Source organism: Bidens hawaiensis, unplaced genomic scaffold (genome assembly GCF_021521415.1).
Source record: "Bidens hawaiensis isolate Kalapana, Puna unplaced genomic scaffold, B.hawaiensis_p1.1 tig00055247_1, whole genome shotgun sequence".
Classification (NCBI taxonomy): domain Eukaryota; kingdom Viridiplantae; phylum Streptophyta; class Magnoliopsida; order Asterales; family Asteraceae; genus Bidens; species Bidens hawaiensis.
In genome coordinates, this window is record NW_027499985.1 from 47650 (window position 1) to 72998 (window position 25349).

The 25349-nt window shown below is 33.2% G+C and overlaps 2 protein-coding genes and 1 pseudogene across 3 annotated transcripts; 2 read left to right on the plus strand and 1 right to left on the minus strand.

The window, feature by feature from the left end:
• Positions 1 to 9888: 9888 nt before the first annotated feature.
• Positions 9889 to 15339, plus strand: LOC143601041 (uncharacterized; annotated as a pseudogene). The gene is made up of 8 exons (XR_013147584.1): positions 9889 to 10115; positions 10837 to 10917; positions 11153 to 11338; positions 11441 to 11575; positions 11659 to 11811; positions 12795 to 14940; positions 15036 to 15101; positions 15233 to 15339. The product of XR_013147584.1 is annotated as an uncharacterized LOC143601041 (transcript).
• Positions 15340 to 16910: 1571 nt separating this feature from the next.
• Positions 16911 to 21087, plus strand: LOC143601038 (translocase of chloroplast 34-like). Its single transcript, XM_077078548.1, has 7 exons — positions 16911 to 17023; positions 18148 to 18255; positions 18347 to 18471; positions 19108 to 19372; positions 19979 to 20047; positions 20138 to 20299; positions 20881 to 21087. Exons 1-7 carry the CDS (start codon positions 16937 to 16939, stop codon positions 20956 to 20958), a joined length of 894 nt encoding a protein of 297 aa, XP_076934663.1. The 5' UTR covers positions 16911 to 16936; the 3' UTR covers positions 20959 to 21087.
• A 739-nt stretch (positions 21088 to 21826) lies between these two features.
• LOC143601040 (superoxide dismutase [Fe], chloroplastic-like) lies at positions 21827 to 24144 on the minus strand. The gene is made up of 8 exons (XM_077078550.1): positions 24085 to 24144; positions 23976 to 24010; positions 23583 to 23657; positions 23156 to 23516; positions 22928 to 23046; positions 22785 to 22811; positions 22665 to 22688; positions 21827 to 22045 (listed from the first exon to the last, which is right to left on the minus strand). Exons 1-8 carry the CDS (start codon positions 24128 to 24130, stop codon positions 21827 to 21829), a joined length of 906 nt encoding a protein of 301 aa, XP_076934665.1. The 5' UTR covers positions 24131 to 24144.
• Between the last annotated feature and the right edge of the window lie 1205 nt (positions 24145 to 25349).

The following is a 25349-nucleotide window of genomic DNA, read 5'->3' on the forward strand; positions in this document are numbered from 1 at the left end:
ATTAATTACATATATTTTGAATTTAGATCATATTATTAATGTTATTATTATTATTATTATTATTTTGTTTCATTGCCTAACATCCCGTGTAACACACGGGTTCTAACCTAGTTATATATATATATATATATATATATATATATATATATATATATATATATATATATATATAGGATTTGGATCAAATACAAATGAAATTAACGTGCTAAACGTGAAAATTAAGTAGAGTAATTATATATACAAGTAGAGTAATTAGGTAATTACTCTATGATAATTACTCTACTTGTATATATAATTACTCTACTCTATTTGATTCTCACGTTTAGCACGTTAATTTCATTTGTACGTTAACCTTCCCATATATATATATATGTATTGTTTTATAAATATAATAATCTATCGACACTAATAATAATAAATGTTATTATTATGATCAGAGACAGTAAACACAAAAAGAGAAAAAAATTTAAAAAAACATTATAGTTTTTATTCTAAAATTTTAAAGTTAGGCAAAAAAAAATGTTACATGGGAATAATATGTCAAATAAAATTTTTAAAGGAAATAACAGTTTATGAAAAATAAATAAATAAAATATAGTTTTTAATTTAATATTTTCAAGAAAGACCATAAAATGTAATAAAATGTTACAAGGAAGTAATATGTGTAAGGCCCCGAACCCGGTAGCTCTACTTTAGCGTCGGATTTACTCACAAACACAGTTCTACAAATCAGAGTTTATTAAAACTTTCGCGGAAACGTTAACTTTAGTCATTCAATACAAAAACATTCGATCTTTTCTTTAAAACATAATATACAACATCGTATTTAAAACATCATTTCTCTTCTGTATTCAGATGCCAGCCTTTCAATCCATGTCATGTGTCATCCTCATGCTAGCTCATTAAACACATTCACCTGCGTGCATACTAAAAGTCATCTACACTGAGTGAGTTATAGTTAATCAGGCAACATACAATTCATTCTCATACATTTCTTCCCGTATCCGAATACACGTATTAATACCTTAACCTTGTATAAATATCCATAAGAGGAACGTCACGTAATATCTATTAAAAGGACCATTACTATTACCCATACTATGTATATTTTCCATAGGATGAACACTCTATATACTTTCCATAGAAGGAACACTCTATATATTATCCATAGAAGGAACACTATTCTATCCATAGAAGGAACACTACACTATTCATAGAAGGAACACTATACTATCCATAGAAGGAACATTGTACATTATCCGTAGAAGGAAGTCTATATTATCCATAGAAGAAACACTGTATATAAGTTATTATTTAATGTCCATGTAAGGAGCTAATCACTTCCCTTGACAATACGTGCAATATCTGAAGATCGCTCACGTACCGACAAGCTTTATTTATAACGTCCATACATCATCCTTACATTACATACAATATTCATATCTTTATTTATAACATGACAGTACGCGCAATATCCGAAGATCGTTCACGTACCGACATGCAATCATTCGTATCTATCACATATATCATACATGGCATACACTTAACATTTAAGGTAAGTGTATTAGCTGTCACATCGTGTATGCACACAGCCCTGAAAACATAAAAGAAATGGGTCTAGAAACTCACCTGAACTTGGTTACGTTCACCGTTAATGGTAATCCCTTTATTTAGTCATGCATGGCTAACTGTATAACAATTACGCGTATTAATTTCTATCACTTTCCATAACGTATTTCTAGTTTAATTATAACCCTCAACGAATGGGGGTCCGGGGGAAGCGCCCCTGGCAGCGGGGTTCAAGGGCAGAGCCCCTGGCTGGGGTCGAGCTCATTAGAATTTTTAATAATATTTTATTTGCCAACTCATCCACTATCACGAATTAAGCTTGATTCATTAACTTAATTCTTTATTCTGGTTCGTCATCTTAACATAGCAAATGGGTGAGTAACGAATCACTTGATTCGTTATCTTAACCATAGCGAATGGTGAGTAACGAATTACCTAATTCGTTATCTTAACATGGTTTGGTTCGTTATCCTGGTTCGTTATCCTAGTTCGTTATCTTGATGTGTGCTGATTCGTCACCTTAGTCTAACGAATTTGATAAATAACGAATTAAAGGTTCATTCATTATCAAGTCACACGAATAAGTTCCACATGTTATAACCTCATAAAGAATGATAGACCATAACGAATTATCAATAGTGGTTATCCAAACTTTGACTTAGGGGTCAAAGTCAAAATCAATAAGAACACAGAACAGTCAACAGCAACAGAATCTGCAATTGAACCTCAGATCTCAACAAAATAGCATGAAAATGGTCCCAATCAACTCGTATTAGAAGCGCCAATAAACCCTAACCATCCATACATCCAAATATTACGTTTTAAAGCTGCGATTCATACCCATATACATACGGCTCGTTAAACAATTATTTAACCCATCAAATATTAACGAATTTCAGTGAGGTTTGTTGTGTTGGATTCGTTTTTATCATTCTCATACATATCTAAGATTTCCCCAAACAAATCCGAACCTAAATGAACGATTTCTAAATTATAAGCGTACCTTAAACGAGTCAGTTTACGAACACGGTCTAGTCTTGATGTTGTTTTGGTTTGTCACGATGTTCTAGCACCAACAAGCTCGGGTTTTCGCCTCCGGATCTTGGCTCGGGATATAGAATGGTGTTTGTGTGTTTTTTTATGGTGTAGGCTATGATGTAGAGATGGATAGATATGGAAAGGATTAGGGTTTAAGGGGTATTTATACTCCCTTAAGCCCATGGACCTAAGGCTCATCTTTCCTTTTTGGCCCATAATTAATTCCATCTAAAAAGCCTACCTATCCTATGATATTTTATTATTATTATTATTACTCCACTAACTCAATTATTTCTCTCAACACAATTAATATTTTAAATATTATTCTCGAAATTTAGGATGTTACAATATGTCAAATAAATTTTTAAAGGAAATGAAAGTTTAAGGAAGGGGGTATGACAAGTAGAAAAGGGGTATGTTTAGCTTATCCCGGACAAAAATAAGTAGGATGAGAATAATTTCTAACAAAAAAAATCCCCTCAAAAAATATAATGAGAAATTAATAGAAAAATTATAATTTTTTTATAAAATGGAGCAAGTGGGTGCCAGCTAAGTGCAATATTCTTGCTTGGAGGCTGAGATGAATAGAATTCCTACTCGGGGAGCATTGGAGCGCAGAAACTTAAGAGTTGAAGATAATTTGTGTGTGTTTTGTGAGATGGGTGTGGAAACGGCGGACCATCTGTTTACAGGTTGTGCGGTTGCGGCGATAGTTTGGGATCATATTAGCCGATGGTGTAAAATTCCTCATATTTTCAGTTTTTCGGTAACAAATCTTTTAGAGTTGCACAAGACTGTTAAGCTCGGTAAGAAGGAGAATGAAGTGTTTCATGGCTTGGTTATTGTAGCAATTTGGAAAGCGAGGAATGAAAAGGTGTTTGAAGGCAAAGAAGTCAATATTGAAGATTTAATTGGAGACATAAAGTCACTTGGTTTTTTTTTGTTTTTGAATATGGGTAAAAACAAAAATTTAGATTGGTTGAAATGGTGTAAATTTGAGCTTATGTAACGTTTTTTCGTTGTTTTGGGCTGCTCTCCGGGTTGTGGAGGCAGCTTGTGAGTGTTCGCAGTGTTGTTCGGTTTTTGGTTGTTTATAAAAGCTTATAGTTCCAAAAAAAAAGAAAAATTATAACTCAAAATTTAATTAAAAAATGAAAAATGTAAAAACGCAAAAATGTTTCCACCGTCTTCCTCGTTTTCTAAAAAAAATGTTGACGAAAAAACATTATTGTGTTTTTTTATTTATCATTGTGTTTTGTGTTTATTTTCGTCATTGATTATATCTTTTTTCCTTGATATTTTGTCTTTTTTTCTTGATATCTTAAACATATATAAACGAAACCTTTAAAAGTTCTCTGGTTGCTCCCTAAATTTTCTCAAGCCACCAGATTTTATTATTTGTAAATGGATGCTTCTCATGCATTTGACCCGAATTCACGGGTATGAGTCTCACCAAACCAGATATTCATTAAATGGGTAAAACATATCATTAAATTAAAAACTAATCTCACTATATATTTGATATGAAAAATCCTATAAAATAGGTATACACTAAAATTTAATATATGATTTCTTTAAAAAAAGATATATATTATTTATAATTAAACAATTTTCTAGTAAAAAAAATATTCGGGTCATGGGTCTCACCAAACTCAAATAGCTTTTAAAATAGGTTATAACATCTCATTTATTTGTGAAACACTTTCATCATCAAATACTAAGTATATTATAAACTTTTGTACAATAAATAAAATTAAAATCCAAAAAGTATATAAAACTTATAAACGAATAGTGTAAAATAACCCTTGTATTATTTATAATTAAGAAACAATTTTATTGTAAAAAAAATAAGCGGGACTTGGGTCTCACCAAACCCAGATAACTTCTAAACCATGTTTAAATATATTATTAATTTCCTTACAATAAATAAAATTAAACTCTAAAAAAGTATATAAATATTAAAAACGAATAATGTAAAACAGCCCCTGTAATACGGGGGATAAAAACTAGTTGTGTTATATATTATTTAACATTGTGTTATATTTTGTTCGGCATTGTGTTAAATTTTGCTACCTGTTGTGTCTTTTTTGATTTATCACTGTGTCTTTTCGTCGGTTTTCTTTGTTTATTTTTTGGAACGGGAATGACGGGGAAAACATTTTGGTTTTTTAATTTTTTATTTATATTTTGAGTTATGATTTTTTTTTTGAATTTTTTTGTTGAGGGGTTTTTTGTGTAACTAACAATCCTTCTCACACTTCTCATTTAGTCTCCATTTGTATTTTAACTTTACTCTTCTATTTATCACACACATTTCAAAAGAAATCATCTAAGTAGAGGAAAAAATGATTTTTCTAACACAGATCCTCTTGTTCAAAACATATTTACATAATTTTGAAGTGCCAAATTTAACAAAATATTGTTAATATGTCTTTTATTGTAGTAATGGAAAAACATGATAATATGATAAACTTATGATAACATACATACTTGTTACATTAGAGAGGGTAGCCACGACAGAGGAGTATGATCGAAACGACATGATTGTCAGCTTCGTCGAGTTATCCTTTAGAATGTATAATTTAGGATGGAGGCTAGATTTTTTAAAAATGAACTGATTTTGGAAGAGGAGATACACGAAATTGATGTTTGTGTGATTAGGTTATGATTTATAATATCTTCCTTATATATCCCCAAAGAAAACCCTTTATTAGCTATTAATGGTAACATGTTTCATCAACAATTACCAAACTAATATATAATAAGATATAATTTAATTATTTTGATCTAATATTATATAAGTTATAAAAGATATCGATGGCAATATTAATAAATAATATAATATATATGTATTTTTATATTCTCCCAGTTAGCCGAGTAGGAGTAATACATAGAAAACACCACTCACACGATCCGTTGGGTGATCTAAACGCGAACCGGGATACAAAAATCACTACCGGTTTCTAGTTTACCTTCTAAAGAACACCACACAAAATGTCACTTTTGTTCTAGTAATGGATACCCATGCCTCTTAACCCTCAAGAATCAGAGTAAACACAAATTCTTTTTTAAACATACGTACACACTAACCCATGATCTCTAATTATGGCCCTAGTTTAAACAAAACAAAAGAGCCGAATAAAAACATATGCCTAAATACAAAATGCAGGAAATAAAACTTATAAAACAAACTATAAATTGATCTATATCATTAGGTCAGGGTTGATAGTCTTTTGAGTATTCTCTTGTAAAATGTAACCAGAATATGGATTTGTTGTCATTTAATTGTTGAAAAGGAGTGTAAAAATTAAAAAGGGAAGGGTGTCATTCTGAGCATGCTTTTGGGTTGTCTTGGTTTTGTTTGGGTTGGTTTTTGTCTGGCCCGGTAGTAGTTTGGAGATCAGGTTTGTGAACGACCAGACCAGCCCGATACTGCAAGAAATCAGCATGCAAGAGTTTATCAAGATATATGTTTTTAAATACTTGTAATTTTGAAAATTTCTTAAATGAATTTTCTTGTCACCCTTCAAATTGTTAATATCTTGATAAAAAGAAATTCCATGTGTGGAATAACCATTGTGGATAGTGATGGGCGCTCAGATAGTCCTTCACTATGGTTGTCTGTCCTAGTTGATCGGCTTTATCTTTTCTCCTTTTGACATGCCTCCCTCTCTCCCTCCATCCCATAAAACCCGCCCTTCCCGTTCAAAGGGCCTCTCCAACTCCAAGTCACACAAGAGCGTCCAACAAACTTTCGATGATGGTCGGAATATATAAAATAGCACGATATTGTTTTTGAAAGCTACAAATTGACAAGGTAGTGTCAACACCAACAAAATAGAACATCATATAATGTCAATAAAAATGTTCGTCTATCTTCAATCTAGTGCTAGTTATTGACATTTAACGATGATTTAATATATACACATGCTTTAAACAATTCTAAAGATTTTAATATACTAAAACTAGATTTTATAACTTTTTAGTCTAAAATAAAGCATTAAGGTTTCCATAATATTAACCTTTGTTATTTGACATCGCATATCATGTAACCAGCAATAACTAACGAGACATATTAGTTTTTCTACATGCTTTATATTATAGTATTGAAGGTAAATTATGATAAACAAACAACTTAGATGCCTAGTGTGGCCAAACTTTTAGCACGCCCACAAAGATGATAAAAGCTACAACTCTACAAGTCCGAAATCCGGCCAATGATACAAACTAACCCGACAACAAGAACCGGCAGATGTATCGTCAAGTTTAATCAAACCTTTACATCACCAACTAACGGTGGTGGAGTGAAGGATGAAGATGATTGACTTGTAAGATAAGCAAAATAAAAGTGAAGATGGAGGGAGGGGGCTAGCTACTTTAGACTTTAGTTAGTGTGAATAAAAGGTGGTATGTATATATGTTCGATCTATTGCTTTGTTGATGGAGCTAACATGACTCAATCAAAAGTGTTTGTCGGACTTAAAACGATGGTCACCGAGGTTGACACTTGTGGTGGTCCACACGACACACCACATAATCATTTGACCCACCTTCCTAAATCTCATTCGACATTGTCACATCTACTTTGTAACTTGCTCATTTTTTATTATTATTTTTTTTTACTTTTTTACCATATCTTATCAAGTGTAAGAATAACACTAAAAGGTTATATGGATATAGTTTTTGGTTATGAATTGTGGGGATATCTTTTAGGCCAATTTTTTACTTAAAATTTTGAGTTTTAATGTTAACAATTTCAACGTTGCTATTGAGTCACCTTGTTCGGGCTAGAGTTGTTTGGGTACGGTGGAACTTGGTTTGGATTGGGTTAATGGGGTACATCTAAGGTCGACAGTTCTAATAGACTAAGAAGTTTTATAACTAGTGAGTTAAAAGAAGTTAAGTTATATTTTATGTGTATGCCACACCCTGGTTTTTCGGTGTACAACTTTGTTTGGATTTACATATTCCAAACCTGACTATTACACAACAAAAGTATAAAAAATGAAACCTTTACATCATAAGAAACAAATAAACTAACTACTTTTATAAAACAAGCAAACCAAAACCGTGGTCACTTCTCTTGTCTTTTCCTTCACTTCTTATTCCATGTAGAACCGCCATGGATGTTGCCATCATCAAAGAGTTCAAAGAATTTAGTGTGAGTTATGAGGATAGGTTAAGAGATACGACATGATGGTTGGGCAATAATTAGCGGATGAGAAAACACTCGGAAGATAAGAGGTTGCCCCTTTAAAACCCTTGGCTCAAAAACTTTTTCTTAACAATTAAAATTAAAGTATCGTAATAATATAAAGCGTGACACGTGTAATACAAACAATAATAGAAGAAAAGGTACAAAGATAATAATAGTAAACCATTGATAACATAAAATGATTAGTAAACTATACTAGTACCAGATACAATAACAAAAAAACAATAAAATTCCTTTGAAAGTATGTATACTCTCTCTTAATAAACCTATGTCATGAGTCATGACCTCACTAAAACAAAACTAAATCTGAGAAAACTAAAATTGTAAGTAAAGCACTCACTATCCAAGAAAAAGGGGAGAAAACTAATTAACTGTTATTTCCCCTAAAATTTCCCCAACATGTATTCACTTGTTATATTGTTTATTATTTTTTTCTAGATTTTAAAGTCCTGACAAAAAATCGAAAGCATAATTGCTTTCACTTTTTGAAAATAAAGCCATTTTTCTAGATTTTGAATCACACTCGTTTCTTTACACCATATCCAACATCATTCCCACATGATTATACTGTTCGTATAGGTCTATACGATCGTATATGGTACGAATGACTGGCAATGAGATAAAAAAGAAGTTTTTTGCAGCCTATACAACCGTATAGACTTATACGAGCCGTATAGACATTAAATGGCTCGTATTGTTCCCTGACAAACCATAAAACATATACGGTCGTATAGGGCTATACGACCGTATAGAAAACATTTGCAGAAAATTTCAGATTGTTTTTTGACCACTATTAATCGCTGTCGGAAAACAACTATACGAGCCGTATAGTGCTATACGACCCGTATAGATAGATTTTCAGTGGTGCTATACAACATATGAAATGGTTGAAGAGAATAACGTTTAAAATTGCTAAAAAAATATTATGCAAGTCAGATAAGATATAAAAAAAATTCATAAAAAATGTCTTTACGGCCGTATAGGCCTATACGACCCGTATAGAGCTATATGAGGCACTATAAACGATGGCCTACATCAGACACAAACTGACACGATTCAGGTGCTATACGACCGTATAGCCTTATACGAGCCGTATAGGAAAAAAATGGTATGTGAAGATCATAGGTGGTGTGGGATGACCCTAAGCCATCCAATAATATACACTCTCATTTTTTATATTGCTTAACTTTACAATATAAAACATGTTATAAAGTAAAATTTATGATACAATATAAAAAAATTATAATACTACAGTAAAATTTATCACAAGTAGTCGTTCTAAATTCTTTTTGTTATATTGCTTAATTTTTTTTCGTATAGCTATTTTTACAATATTAAACATGTTATAAAGTAAAATTTATGATACTACATTAAACTCATTTTATTGTTTTAAATTTTAATACCTTGACATCACAAACTTGTATTTTTAAAAAATAGTTTTTAAATTTAAAACTCTTTAATTTTTCCTAACGAGTGTTATTTGTTTTGAATCACCAACAAATAAAATATAAAACTCAGACATCTAGGGTAATCCAAAAAATAAAAGTGACAAAATAAACTATTATTCTATAATAATAATAACAATAATAAATTAATCTATTTAGATTAAGTAACATAACCTTTCTAATATGATATAGTGGTAGAAAATTTGAGTTTCTCAATAGATACCAAAGTTCAAACCTCACTTACAACATTTTGGAGGGACATGAATGACTCAATGAAAGAAAACTGAGATATTTGTGATCTCCAGTTCGATTCTGATAACGCCCGGGTTTTACCACCAGTAAGTATTCGGGCGAGTGTGTTTTCCTCAGAACTAGACATAACTTGGAGGCTCTGTGGCTGGGTTGGACCAGCTGACGTTGGCTTTTTGCCATTGGATCACCCCATACGAAGTATCTAGGCAATTCTCTGTTTATTGGCCGTTAAAAAAATTAAAAATAAAATAAAATTGAGTAACCTAAAATACGTTAATGGTGTCCGCATTTACTCTACTCATACACATGTTACAATACAAATAATAATAATATTTATTTAATTATAATAACAGTAGTTTTAAAACCAAGGCTCATGGCGCTTTTATTCGTTCAAACGACAACGTATCAGTCAGTCAAACCCCACTTTTATGCAGCAGAAGAAGATTCAAATTAAGAAGGTGTCACCACGCGCCATCACATTACAAAGCCGCTCTCTCTTTGTCCTGTCCGCCACTTTCAAACGCGCCTCCGCTAAACACCGTGCGCCACCACCGTCACAGATCGGACAATTCATCCGCCAGCTGTTAATTATTGCGGTAATAAATTAACACTGCACTTTATTAGTACGTTACGATTAATGAATTCATTAATTAAAATGAGCTGCATGTTTTGCGATGAATCTCGTGTTTGTGAGCTGAGATTTTGATTTGTTAGATCTAATTTGCAATGCTAGTTGTAGTTAGTTCTATTGTATGATAATGTTTGAGTTATTTCCCCGCTGTGGTAATTTAGCGTATAATTATTGTTTAGATGTTTGAAATGAGACGCGTATTAAGCGATGAATGTCGTGTTTGTGTTCGCGAGCTGAGATTTTAATTGTGGATCATGATTAGGTCATATTTTGTTAGATCTAATTTGCTTTTGCATATAATTACTGTTGATGATATTTGAAATGAGGAGTGTCGCATTTTGGTGTTAGTGAGCTGAGATTTGATTGTGAATGATTAGGTTTTATTTTGTTAGATATAATTTGCTTTAGCATTTTTTTTGTTGTTGATGATATTTGCAATGAGCTGCCTATTTTGTGATGAATGTCACGTTTGTGTTCGCGAGATGAGATTTTGACAGTGAATGATGGTTGTCGTAGTTCTATTCTATGATATAATTTGTGGAGGATATTTTAAAGTTTTTGATAGTGTTTATTTTTGTGTTTATAGATGTTTGAATTTTTGAAAGTGTATTATTTATAATGGAGATATTATTATAGGTGTGTTTTTGTGGTGGATTGAGATGTACATATTTGGTTTGTTGTTTCAGGTTGATGGAGATGGAAGGAGGAATTGATCCTGATGCTCCACTTGATTATGTTGAACTTCAGATATTTCCATGCCAGAACAGGTTCTTTCCTTTTTAAAACCTGTTTATAAAATTCCGTGTTGTTATATGGTTATTACTACTGTAAATAGGAGATTGTATTTGATTAGGTTTTCTTATATTATGATTTGTTGTATTCTCACTTGTGGTAAATAATAACAAACCCTACAACAGTGCATAGTTTATATACAAAGTTCAGATTGTTTGTCAAAAATATGGATGGTTTGTTTGAATCATGTTCTTATATTATCTTTTGTAGGTATGATGCATATGTATGTAGTAGCAACAGGGCCGAAAAGGCAGCATCCGGAGCCTTGAAACAGTTATTATTGCATTCACCCCGAGTCAAAGATTTGACCTCCAAAGGCTCAAATACAAATTTCAAGGTGTTACCTCCCGACACTGTCAATGATGCTGAGTGGTTCACAACAGCCACATTGACAAGGTTCATTTCATATTTTCATAGTGCGTTTCCTTTCTGTTGTTTTATTTGATATACTAAATGGAACTAAATCTTTATATGCTTTCTTTGATTATCATTTGTTAGATTTCTACGCATTCTTGATTGGCCACACATCGTTAGCATTGGAAATGAAATCACTCAATTAGAGGAGACCAAAAAGTTCCAACTTTCTTTGTCTTTGAAGGCTGTGGTTGATCTTACATCATCGATCGATTCAAAGTATGTATTCTTTGTGGTATCTATCATTATACGTACCTAATTTCATGCAGTTTCTTAACCAACATATCTGTGGCTTCTGATAGGAATGAACTACTGAGAGCTGTTGATTTAAGGCTCACTGCACTAAAAGATGAGGTAGTTACTATCTTTGACCAGGTTACCAGGGCCAGATGCTCAACTAAGGACATATCTGACTTGGAAAATTTTACACATCATATTGGAGCCAAAAATATAAGGTATCTTTTCACAAAAGAATACGTGTTTAGCATATGTTGCAATACGAATAGAGCTGTCAAACCGTGACGTGTTGTGTTAAACAGGTCATGTTCGATATGACAAGTTTTACACAACTAGTGAACCCAAACACGACATGTTTAAGTGTGTCATTTTCTTAAACACTAGCATGGACATGTTAAGTAAGCACGATTAAATATAAAAAGTTCACTAACAGGATTATCATGACACGTTTAACACAATTCACTAAATATGGTTAAAAAACAATAAGACAACAAATACAATTAAACAAAAGCTATAAAAAATTATAATCAATATTTAGTATTAAATATTTATTATTTCTAGGGTGCAAACGAGCTGAGTCGAGCCACAGCTCGGCTCGTTTTGACTTATGAGAGCTCAAGCTCGACTCGTGAATCGTTTTTACAAGCTCGAGCTCGGCTTCTTTATTATTTATTAAATTATATATGTTTTTAATTGTTTTTACATGTGTTGAGAAAACCTTAAACGAGCCTAAGCTCGGCTCGAGCTGGTGGGCAGTACCTTAAACGAGCCAAAGCTCGACTCGCTCTCGATAACTAAATGAGCTTTATTTGAGGCTCTTGCTCGGCTCGGCTTGTATCACGCTTTTTATTGATTCGATCTTGAGTAGTTCGCAAGCGGCTCGGCTCCTTTGCACCCCTAATTATTTCTAACTTCTAAGACCATAAAAGTGTGTCGTTTTGATAAACAGTCATAAATGTGTTGTCAACCTATTAACCTATTATCAAGATAAGTTAACGTGTTACGTGACAGGTAAAAACCATTTAGACACGTTTTAATCGTGTCATTAACTAGTCAACCAGTTTATTGTCTCAAACACTACCCGTTTATCTTTGTGTCAAGACGTGTTGTTTTAACGGGTCATGCCAGAAATAACCAGGCCTACACATCATGACATCAACACTTACTAGTTACTATAGCAGTACAACCATACAATTTTCAGGGATGTATTACAGAAGTTTGTTGAAATGAACCTATTCCCAACAGTTGAAGACACTAACAAAACCACAAAAAAATGTGTCTCTCCAAAAGTTGCAAAGATTAAACAGCACAACTCAACAGAAGATGAAGATTCTTCACTTTCAAGTGAGGATGACCAACCATCCATTGACAGACGTCATGCTGCTAGAAGATCCACAACACCTAGAAGATCAGCATCTCCAATGCGCCGAATCCAAATTGGATGGTCAGGATCACAGAGCACCTGCACTAACCATTAAGAGCCTCAACCATTTTCCTGTCAGAGAAAAACTTTCATTTCAAAAATATTCAGCTGACAACAGCAGTGATGAGGATGACAATAAGAAAAATGTACTGAGAATGAGTGTTCAAGATAAAATCAGTTTATTTGAAAGCAAACAAAGAGACCAAAAAGTGCACATTCCAAATACTAAGAAACTGTTCAATATAACCGTTGGATCAAATAAAGCTGTACTGAGAAGATGGAGTTCAGGAATGAGTGAAAATGTAGCACCTAAACCCAACCCCAAACCCGAACCCGAACCCGAACCCATTCCCATTGTGAGTACAGAAAACATTAAACCACACTCACCTGAAAGAGAAGAAGGCTGTGAAAAACATCCAGAATCAATCGAATGGAGTCAACAAAACAAAGCAAAACTGAACGAATTGTTCATGAAAATGATGGAAGATAAAAAGAAACCGATGAACAATAATATTACCAATCAAAAAAATGATGAAAAGCTCAAATTAGAAGCTTCTGCAAAGAACACTCAAAAGAAGTTGACTCCATTCATGAATTCAAAAAAGGAAGCTTTAAATAAACCTTCTGTTTTGAAAAAACCTGCAGCTAAACCATCTTCTTTACCGGTTACACGCAAATCATGGTCATCAACACCATCACCAAGAACTCCAACCGGTCCTACTTCTTCTAAACTGGTTGGATCAAGCACAAAAGCCGAGATATCGCGGTTAAAGAATCTGAAGTCAACACCACCAGATGGTAATAGACCCCTTAAAAACATCAATCAGAACATGCAGTCAACGGTTACAAAAAGCACAAAGACAGCCAAAGCAAAAGTTGACCAGACTCCTGAGGTTAAAGTTAAACCGAGGTTTAACAAGGTTAATAAGAAAAGCAGCATGGTTCCGTTGGAGACAAAACCGTTTCTTCGTAAGGGTTCTGGGATTGGACCCGGGGTGGGCCCAGTTGTGGTCAAGTCAAAGGTCTTTGACCAGCCCGAGGAAGCTTCTAGAACTTTGATCCACACTGAGGAAAATGAGGCAGTCATGGCTATTGATATAAGTGAAAATGAGGAAAAAATGTGAACCCGAGGTGGTCAGCCCTAGCCCCAGCCTGGTCCCAAGCCCTGGTCCTGGCCTGGGGCCCACAAAGTGTGAAGAACCAGTGATGATTTCTCCAACTGCTTGGGTGGAAGATCAATCAGATAATCATAATGAGGAAAAATGTAAACCACAGGTGGTTTACCTTAGCCCAGGTCCGAGCCCAGGGCCCATAAAGTGTGAGGAACCAATGATGATATCTCCAACTGCTTGGGTGGAATATGAATTAGATAATAATGGCGAAAAATGTAAATCCCAGGTGGTTAGCCTTAGCCCAGGCCCGAGCCCCGGGCCCATAAAGTGTGATGAACCAATGTTGATATCTCCAACTGCTTGGGTGAAAGATGAATCAGATAATAATAATGAGGAAAAATGTAAATCCCAGGTGGTTAGCCTTAGCCCAGGCCCGGGGCCCACAAAATGTGATGAACCAATGTTGATATCTCCAACTGCTTGGGTAGAAGAAGTAGAAGATGAACAAGTTAATAATAATGAGGAAGAAATTGTTATTCCATGCTTGTTGCAGAGTGAGTCTCCGGTCAAAGTTTTGGTGCCAGTTGGCGGTTCGTCAAGCCCACGTGTTCGTCGGTCTTTGTCTCAAATGCTTCTAGAAGAGAGCAGTGAAGAGGCTGAAGTTAGTGAGTGGGGTAACGCGGAGCAGCCGCCTTTGTTGGTGTACCAAAAAGAGTCACCGAAAGGGTTCAAACGGCTCTTGAAGTTTGCTAGAAAAAGTAAAGCCGAGTCAGCGTTGTTGGAAGCAGATGATGATGGTGCAGAATCTAAAGGTAACAATAACAGTTCTCAACATTTAAGAAAGAAGTAATATTATGATCATATATATATTCCTTATGCTTGTTACTGAGTATTATTATTCATGCAGTTACATCACAGAATCATTTGAAGGTACCTGAGGATCATGTCTCTGCTTCCCTGAATTTAAAAAAAGGTAAAGTTCCTGTAATTGTTATAAACGGGCCAAAACTGTTATGTTTTGTTTTGTTTTTTATCTAATGGGTCAAAATTACCAAACGGGTCAAACGACTCAAATTCAAAATTTTGTGGTATGTATGTTTTCAGGAACAAGGTCATTCTTCTCTGTTTCAGCATTTAGGGCGAGCAAGACGAATGAGAGCAAGCTTCCTTGAAACCGAAAAGCTATAGAGTTGTAAAATATACATTGCTAGTTGTTATATGTAAATTTGTTCTGATCTATGCTACCTTTTTATATTATTTGTTAGAGATGTTGTTAGTTACACTAGTTATTATAATCATACATGGATTATGATCTTTTCTTCTAATTAAGGTGGGGAGAGATTTGAAATCTTAGCATCTTTACATCAATAGAGGAAAACCCCACAAAAGTTGATGTCTTGGTTTTTCAAAAAAAAAAAATTAAAACTAAAAGAAGTGGGAATAAGGAATAAGTCATCATTCACATTATATGCAATAATGATATTAATCACGAAAGAAATAATTTAACCTCAATATTTATTAATGGTCTAATTTAACCTCAACTTCGTTAGGTTGCTCGTTGTTGTTTAATGCCACCAGCGTTAAACCCATGTTGGAATTGATGTAGCATAGCTCTTGCAGTGTTGGCGATGTTAACGAGTTGAACCACATTAAACTTCAAATGTGACCAAAATTTGTATATTTGAATAATGTGTACATGTTATATTTTTGAAAATATAAACCGTTGCCTATAGACATTATCGATGCAAAATAAAGTAAGAGAATTCAAACCATCTCCAACACCGTGTGGAGGAACTCGTGACATGAAAGAGAGGGATGACGGAAGGAAGATGCACAGCTTTGGTGTGTGAGAGAGGGAGAGTGAAATCTTTCTCTACGTATAGGCGAAGAATGTGAGAGAGGAGTGAGAGAGAGAGGAAAAATGATTAGAATATAGTGACAGCCAAACAGACAATTTATGTTAAAAATTGAACTTATTAGTACCATGTTAAAAGTGTTTAAAAATTTGAATAAGCAAAAAATATGTATGTAACTGAAGACATAGAATAGGGACAATTTACGCAATTAAGCCAAAGTGCAAAAACCCTTGTCTCGCACAGTTGAATACAAAAAAGAAAGAAACCCACCCACGCTTCCTGTTGCAATTAAACAAAATTTAGGGTTTGAGTTTACGTTCATCAAATTACAGCTAACAACAACAAGGTAACATCCAAAACAATCGATTAAAAGTTATTTACATCCACTCACTCGTTCCCGTAAACTTAATACTCGATAATAATAATAATAATAGTTTAGTTTATTGGTTATTTATGTGTAGGATGATTTTATTTAATATCTAGTTGGTTGTGTAACAGGTTAGGTGAGAAATTGATTGTATTATAGTTTAATTGCTTCTGGATTAGCTGTTTGTTGCTATGCAGTCAATATCCCTGAGTTATCACTGCCAATGTGAAATAAATATCTGTCTCCCGATATCAGTAAATTTCTTCCATTGCCGTTTCTGTTTCTTCTTGTTGCTGCCATTAGTGTTTTAACTCTTAACTGCCAATTGTTAGTGTTTTAAGTCTTAATCAGATCCTACTTGCTACAGCTGTTAGTCTTTTGCAAGTTGAAAAATGTTAATTTGTTAATGGTACGAGGAGAGTATACGGAATTGTTAGTGTTACCAATATTCCATTGCGATAACCTATATCTCATATACCGATAATCATACGGAATTGTTTCTGTTATTTACATGGTTGGAAATGTGAATGTGTTTTTTAGTTTAATTGGGTTGAGTTATTGTTTAAATGTGTTCTTTTAGGTTCGATGGCTCGTGAATGGACTGGGTTTCAGCAGTTTCCACTTGCTACACAGACCAAGTTGCTGGAAATATTGGGAACACTAAAGGAGAAGGTCGAATTCAGTTTCTTAATGCTCTTTATATTTTTTCTTATTCTCTTGATAACAAAAATATAGGGTTTAAGTAGATTTTCTTCTGTTTTCAGTACTTTTACAAGAACCCTGGTTAGCTTGCACTGAAAATTGAAAAACTAAGATATATAATCTAGTGTTCAAAAACTCAAGCATCCAGTTGAATTTGCAACTTTTCATTTTTTTTGATATATTCAGTTTATAATGGGTCAAAAAGGTTAATCCAAAAGATTTATCCAAAAAGAATTTGGGTTAGGGCCAAACAAATTGAATGTCATACGAAATGTACTAAAATCCATAAATGTAATTAGTCCTTTCAATTATATTTAACACATTATTTTGTTTGTAAATCTCAAAACAATGAAAAGAAAGGTTTGCGGGTTGCCCCAAATTTTGACCCATTACCTGACCAGCTTGCCATTTTGCCATCCTTTTCAATTACCTGGATGACATTTATACATCTACACCTAGGGCTGTAGAAATACCGAAACGAACCGGATTAGGCCTCGTTTGTGTTCGTTCTTTAAGCTTTTATCGGACAAACGGAGAACGAAAATTAATCTGTGTTTGTTTGTTAAAGAAATGGATTTGTTCGTGTTCATTTGTAAACATTTCCAAAGAACCATTAGGAACATAAATGAACACAAACGAACTTATACGAACATATAAACTAACATAGACAACCCTTACGAACATAAGCAAAGGTTGGTGGTGAGTTAAGTTAGTAAAATAATAAAAAATAAAAAATATAGGAAGTTCAAATGTTTGGATAATAAACTAAAAACTATAATATATAAAAGCCATTAATCAATTAAATGAACACAAACAAACATGAACAAACGTAAAAGAACGAACATAAACAAACACATTACTGAACGTTCAAGAAAATAGATGAACAAATGCGACCTTTGTTCATGCTCGGTCATTTAGTTAATCGAATGGAATTCCTTGTTCAGATTTGTTCGTTTATTAAACGAACGAACAGTTGCTGAACGTTCGGTTTGTTTACAGCCCTATCTACAACCTTAACTTATTTGGCAAATGAAACTTTGCAATTTCATTAAACTTTACAGTTTGTTTGATTGTATGATTATGCTATATCGCAGTCAAGGGACAGTTTGACAATTCTTGTAATGGGGAAGGGTGGTGTTGGGAAATCTTCAACCGTGAACTCCATTCTCGGGGAACGTGTAGTTGCAGTCAGTGCATTTCAGGTATTTGTTAAAACTTCATACTTGTAGAATGATGATTTTCAAGTTTCAATTATTAACTTTCTGATTTGATATATTTGTTTAATTTTTGTAGTCAGATGTGCCACGACCCGTGATGGCTTCACGTGAACGGTCTGGGTTCACATTGAACATCATTGACACACCTGGCATTGTTGAGGGTGGATATGTTAATGATCAGGCCCTGCAACTCATCAAAAGGTCTGTTTTTGAGTTTTTGTACTTGTTAACGGGTCAAAAAAGGTTAACTTTTGTACGGGTTGAAACGGGCTGGATTGGATTCACCTGCAAGCATCTTTGTCCGACTTTGATTTTGTAATGGTTAATGTTTCAAATAAGATTGTTATAGTAATGATCTTATTGTTTGAATAAACAAGTTAGGTGGTTGTATGCATTAAAAATCAGGGGTGTGCACGAAATCGAAATAATCTAACCCAATAAAAAATCTGCAGTTTGGTTTTCTTTTATTTAAAAAACTGTTTTTTAAGTAATTTGAGATAACCATCTAATCAGCTAATTAACAAAAAATATTGGCCCAAAATTTCATGCCAGAAATTATTGTTTTTGGTCATTTATTTCCGGCTTGATATTTCAAGCTCAAACGATAAAAACTGAAACGAATCGACCCCATTGTGGAATCCGAAAACCGAAGAAACTGAAGCCAAATGATTTCCAAAAATTCGAAAACCGATTATAAGGCTTTTACTTCATTAGTTCTCAATCACAAGCTTGATTATAAAGTTTAATTTTCATTTTTATCTACATTGAGTATTGCGTACACTGACCAATGGCATATTTTAATGATTTGTGATTTTGAGGTTGTTTGACTTTGAGCAGGTTTCTGTTGAACAAAACAATAGATGTGTTGTTATATGTTGACCGTTTGGATTCCTATAGAGTAGATAACTTGGACAAACAAATTGTTAAGGCAATAACTGAGAGTTTTGGCAAAGAAATTTGGCGGAAGGCAGTTGTGGTGTTAACACATGCTCAACTTACACCACCTGATTGTCTTAGTTATGATGACTTTTTTGCAAGAAGATCAGAGGCTGTCCTTAAAGTTGTTGACTCTGGTGCCCGGTTGAAGAGACATGAACTTCAGGTACGCATTAGTTATACATTGTGTTAAATTTATTATTCCTGCTGAAATTGAAAAGGGATATTTTTAAATTTTTTCAGTTGTACTGATTTTGTTTAAATAAAATGGTTTAGGAGGATTTAATAAGTAAGGATATTTTGGTCAACTTTTGACCTGTTTGATCGAGTCAACTCGTTTGAATTGGTTTGGGTTACTTGTCAAGGTTTTTCTTTGTCCTTTGGTTTTGAATTTTATTAGAAAGTGGAAACCTAGATGTGTAGATTAAAACGACTGTATGGCCAAATAATAATCTGATTTTGTTTAAATAAAACAAATTAGGAGGCTTTAGTATTGTTGTTTTTCTAGCTTCATCGTGGATACATGATGCTATATTTTTTTGTTTTCATTGTTAAATTGCTGATGCGACCCTTAAATCATCTTTGTAATCCAAGTCATAGGTTTGACTTTGACCCTAGTTTGCAACCCTTAAATCGTTTTCTTTCTGAGGTTTTGTAATTACTGTGGGGAATATTAAATAACCCTGGTTAAAAACCTCATCTTGACTACAGGAAGTCAAATTTTTATTTTTATTATTGTGTGCATTCTGAGTGTTGTGGGTGCTTTTTGTAGGATGATTCAATTCCTGTTGTGTTGGTTGAGAACAGCAGCAGATGTAGTAAAAATGACAACGGAGAAAAGGTTAGTTGCCATGTGTAACTCAAGCAACACGCTTTTATGTTATATTTTTGCTTTTGTTTTATTTATTTATATATTTTTGTGTTGCATTAGATTCTCCCGAATGGAACTGTTTGGATACCCAAAGTAGTTGAAACCATCACAAAAGTTGCTACAAACGAAAGCCAAAGCATCTTGGTTGACCAAAAGCTGATTGATGGTCCCAACGCAAACGACAGAGGGAAAAAATTCATTCCTTTTATCTTAGGATTCCAGGTAAGCTATTGAATTGTTTCTGTTTTCCTTAAGAGTCTTATATCTGGGTTAGGTTGGCCTGAATACATTTTTTTTCTCCAAATTTTCAATAAATTTATGTTTAATTGGTATCGAATAATGATTACAAAAAGTATAGTTTCAATAATAGTTTAATTATTGAAAGGAGTAAGGTATATAAGGAGGACATGCAACTATTCAGTATGCATCCTATTCGTTTACACAGTATGACTGAATACATATTGAATGCTGGATATCTTTAATTTTTTGATAATTTTTACTTTGTTGTTTTTTGGTAAGGGAATTTTTTGTTGTTTTCAAAAATGTTCATTTTTTTTGGTATAAACGAAACTAGATACACATTTGGATGTTCTATAATGTCGTTTGAATAGTTGGATAGTCTTAGTTAAACGATTTAGGTGGGGTTTATGCAACTTTTACACACATGACATGTTGAAACCATTTTTAGCAACGTTTAACATTATTTTATTGGTTTTTTTATTTTTCTTCTTTAAGTTTCTTTGTTATTATTTGTTCTGTATATTTGTTATTTGATTGCTGTACATGTCTGCATCTTTTTGCAGTACTTCTTTGTTATCAAACAACTTCAAAAATGGATCAAGAATGATATTGCTAAAGCGCCCAAGTCTTCATGGGAATGAGATCTTGTTGCTTGTTTTCAGTTAGACCTTGTTTTTTTATCTGTGAGTTGAGAGACGATTGTTCGTGGCGGTTTTAACTTGGAAAATAACCCGGTGTCGATTTAGACATTGTTTTGTTTGATTATGTAATTCTATATGGTGTTAACATGTTTTGTTCTAATATGTCGTTTGTCTTGGCAACACACACTGCAGCTAGTAGTTTCTGTGCAGCCCTAACCTCTTTTAACAGCAAAAAAAAAAAAAAGAAACAAAGGAACTGAAAGGGTGTGATTTTATAACTTCACATAACCTTTTAAGTTTTAACAGCCAAAAACAAACTTTGTTAAAAGTTGAGTTACTTAAACCACGTGCTCGTTGTGGAGCTTATTTTATACAGACCTAACAAACTGTCATTAGACTATTATTTTTGTGTAAATATAAAAAAAATTATTCAATGTATATTACATCATATAATGTATGCAAATGTATAGATTATAATAAAAAAAAAAGTTAAATACGTCTGTTATTTGTATCAAGTTACAGGAATAAATAAATGTTAAAAAAACTAGTAATAAATAAAGCAAGCATGAGCTTTAAACAAGGAGCAAGAAAGAACATAGACACTCTGACTGAACTCATCATACGTCACAGCGAGTTTGCACCAAAAACTAACTTTTAAACATCTACAATTGAGAAACGCTCTCTTACTATTTCAAACGTTGAATACAATACCATCTAACATATCTAATTATAAGCATTACAGACATAACTATTTTGACAAAACTTACTAAAGATACAATTACAATTAACTCGGTCATTCACCTATCTGATAACTTCCCATCTTGACCAAGTCTAAATACAAAGCTACACCTATCAACACCAAAACCAATCATTCTTCTTCATCCTCGGGAAAATCATCAGCATTACCTTCAAAGTACATATCCGCATCCTCGGGTTCTATTGTGTCCATGTCATCAATTGCATCAATTTCCTCCATTTCTCTTTCCCTCTCTGCTACTAAAACCTTGGCTGCTTCCAGCCTCGAACTCACGGTCTCCCATGATACTAGGTTATTGAGGAAAGTTGATATGTAATCGGTCCTACGGTTCTGTAATACACATTAAACATTAGTATAACAGGCTACAGGGTTACTTTATACCATATGATGCATGAGTCTGTTTGGAAATGTATTTTAAAACTGATTAAACATAATTATGGTGTTTGGATGTGTTTTAGCTGTTTGATATTGTGAAAATAGTTCTGAATTTTAAGGAACTGATAGATAAAATGACCAAAATGGATTTTTTTAATATGTTATTTACTTATTTATGCATTAAAACTTAAAATATGACAGATTGTTCTTTATAAGCTACAAGTAATATTTAGAAATTATTTTGTTAAACAGGTTCTAAATATAAATTTTAGCTAATTAATTCTAGCCACTATATTACTTTTAGAAGTATGAACAGTTAAAATGCGGCAGAAAAAGAGAGGTAAATACACGATCTCGATATTTCTTAAAAGAGTAAATTACACAGATGGTCCCTGTGGTTTGGGGAAATTATAGATTTGATATCTAAGCTTTTATATTAACAAATTTCAGTCCCTAAATGTACTTTTTGCTCCACCCAAACACCCTCAACACACACACACACAAGTGTGTGATGAAATGGACCAAAGGGATTGCTTGAATATGGGTTTCCTGTATTGAATTAGCAAGTTCTTACCTCATAATCTAGGTAGTACGCATGCTGCAAACACAATTCAAATTCAAACCGACATTAGTAAATATGTCACAAACAAAGTTTATTTATCATGGAAACTGAAAAAAAGCAAAGAAATGTTACCTCCCAGACATCTAATGTAAGAAGTGGCTGAAAATTTAAAGAAAAAGAAACCAGTTACAAATTAATACAAACAAAAACAACACATTAATAATTCACCGAAAACCAAGATAACAAAAAGAACATAACATTATTGTCGCACTCACATGATACTCCCACACAAGAGGATTAATCGCATTCGGGCTCTTCACCACAACAAGCTTCTTGTCCTCTTCTGAGGGTCGTGGATTCCTAGCATTTGGTACGTCAAGTTTATAATCTTTATCTACAAAATTAGAACAAGTAGATAAATATATTTTTTCAAAAGCGGGTCAATATTATTTCCACTTTTCAGTAATGAATCTGGTTTAATAAACAAACAAATAAAGACTTACATACGAGCCAAGCCCAACCGGAACCAAACTGATTAGTGGCTGCTAACTTAAATTCATGAATCAAGCCTTCAAACGAACCAAAATCTCGGTTTATCAATTCCAAAAGTTCACCAGAAGGCTTTCCACCGCCACCTGGTTTCATAGATTCCCAGAAAAACTCATGGTTCCAAACCTGTGCAGCGTTGTTGAAGGCGGGAAGAATATCGCCTTTATTATACGAAGCTGCTATTATGCTTTCCAATGGCATTTCATCTAACTCGGTCCCCTCAATTTGCTTGTTTAGATTGTTGACATAAGCTCTGTGGTGTTTTCCCCAATGATATTCCGGTGTTTCTTTGCTCATATGCGGTTCTAAAGCATTCTACATAGCACACAACAGGAAATGATCAAACTGTTAGTACAGTTTTGGGCTATATATCAGTCGTACCAATGCATAAGGAGGTGGCTTCAAATCGATGCTGGCTGATATTCTCGCAGAACCAGATTTTCTAGTACATCGTCTCTGTACCAAAAATTTAGTTGCTTCAAACAGAAAAGAAAAAAAGAAAAACAGAATACTTTTCCTAAAATAGACACTTTGACCAAAGAAATCTTCAAAATAGATATAGAAATTTCCCATTCAAAACTAGTCCTAAACATTAAAAGAACGGCTCCAATGCCTGGTTTGAAAGTGTTAAATTCTAGAGACTATTTTGGATATTTCTTTGGTCAAAATTTCCTAATTTTATTGAAGGCATTTCGTTGGCATCCCCGAAACCCAGTTTGTGTTAAAGCAAACAACTTTATCTAGGGAAGAATTGAGCAGAGATAAGTAAGTGACCTGCGTCTGTAAGGCCTGAGATAATCTACAAGATTCTGCAATTGATTGATTAAAATATAAATATAATTATCTAAGAGAAACAATTATTAATGAATATAGTTGTTAAGACCTGGGGCGTAAACAAAGGCGGATGTTAGATAGGAAGCAGAAGCCATTAGCAGAAAGAAAGAGAGAGGTTGGGTTGTAACAGGATGAGGAGGATGGATGGGGTTTGCAAGGGTTTTTCACTTTCAAAAATAATAAATGCTCTTAAATTTTTATAAGGTTAAACAATTTGTGAAACAGTTAATTTAAGAATAAAAATTAAAACAAAGATTACGTCATTGTATTTTTTGTTTGTCATTGTGTCTTTGTGCTCAATATTGTTTGTCTACTTATCATCGTTTTCAACATTCACTTAATTTAAGAAATATAGTATTATGTCCATTGTGTATTATGTTCAAGTAATTGTGTAATATGTAGTTCTATTGTGTTTTATGTTTCAGGTCATTGTGTTATATGTATTTACCATTGTGTATTACGTTTCAAACCATTGTGTTATATGTATTCATTATTGTGTTTTACGTTTCAGCTTATCGTGCAATATATATTCATCATTGTGTTTTATGTATTAGATAATATGTTGGTATTTTTCATTATATTTACATATTATTATTACACAACGGTGTTATTAGTATTTAAAAAAACACAATGATGAGTTGAAAGACACAATGACGAAATAAACACAATAACAAACAGAAAGACACAATGATGAAAAAAGACACAATGGTAAGCAAAAAGACACAATGACGTATTTTTTTTATTTTTATATAACAATATCATACTCATATTAAAGATAAAAAAACACTTATTATTATGGTGAACTTTTTTTTTTTTTAAATTATCATATGAAAAAATTATAGAGGTTTTAAAATGATGGGGAAATTAACATGTGACTTGCATGTGGAGAGTGAAAATGTGTACAATTACTTTTATACCTTTTTCCTTTCTTATTTGACACATGTCAATTAATTATGACTTCTTAACTTATCATTTTTGTTGTCCTTTGTAAAATAACTTAACCCTTAAAGTAATAACTCATTTATGATATAATATTTTTTCTCTTCAGCTGCAAGACACATGTCAAACACCACATTTATCATATCAGAAGCCTACTTTTTTACACATGACCCGGTTACTATATTATATAGAGAGAATCATAATTTTTGTTCTTCAAACATGATGCTAGACCATTTCTATCTAGTAAAAAACAATTAAATCAAGTTCCTAATCACCTAAGCAAACTAGGGTAAGTAGGGTGTCAAACACGAAAAGTATGTGGTTAATGTAATCGTGCAAACAATCTCTAATATATAAAGTATGACTGGTAGTGCT

Bases quoted from the DNA above. Each gene is read 5' to 3' on its own strand.
- LOC143601040 (XM_077078550.1), bottom strand. From the start codon at position 24,130: ATGGCTTCTGCTTCCTATCTAACATCCGCCTTTGTTTACGCCCCAG. The intron at 23,047-23,155 runs GTAAGTCTTTAT...CTAATTTTGTAG, and splicing joins CGGTTGGGCTTGGCTCGTAT to ATAAAGATTATAAACTTGAC. The intron at 22,689-22,784 runs GTAACATTTCTT...TTGTGTTTGCAG, and splicing joins TTACATTAGATGTCTGGGAG to CATGCGTACTACCTAGATTA.
- LOC143601038 (XM_077078548.1), top strand. From the start codon at position 16,937: ATGGCTCGTGAATGGACTGGGTTTCAGCAGTTTCCACTTGCTACACAG. The intron at 17,024-18,147 runs GTCGAATTCAGT...GCTATATCGCAG, and splicing joins TGGGAACACTAAAGGAGAAG to TCAAGGGACAGTTTGACAAT. The intron at 18,472-19,107 runs GTCTGTTTTTGA...GACTTTGAGCAG, and splicing joins GCCCTGCAACTCATCAAAAG to GTTTCTGTTGAACAAAACAA.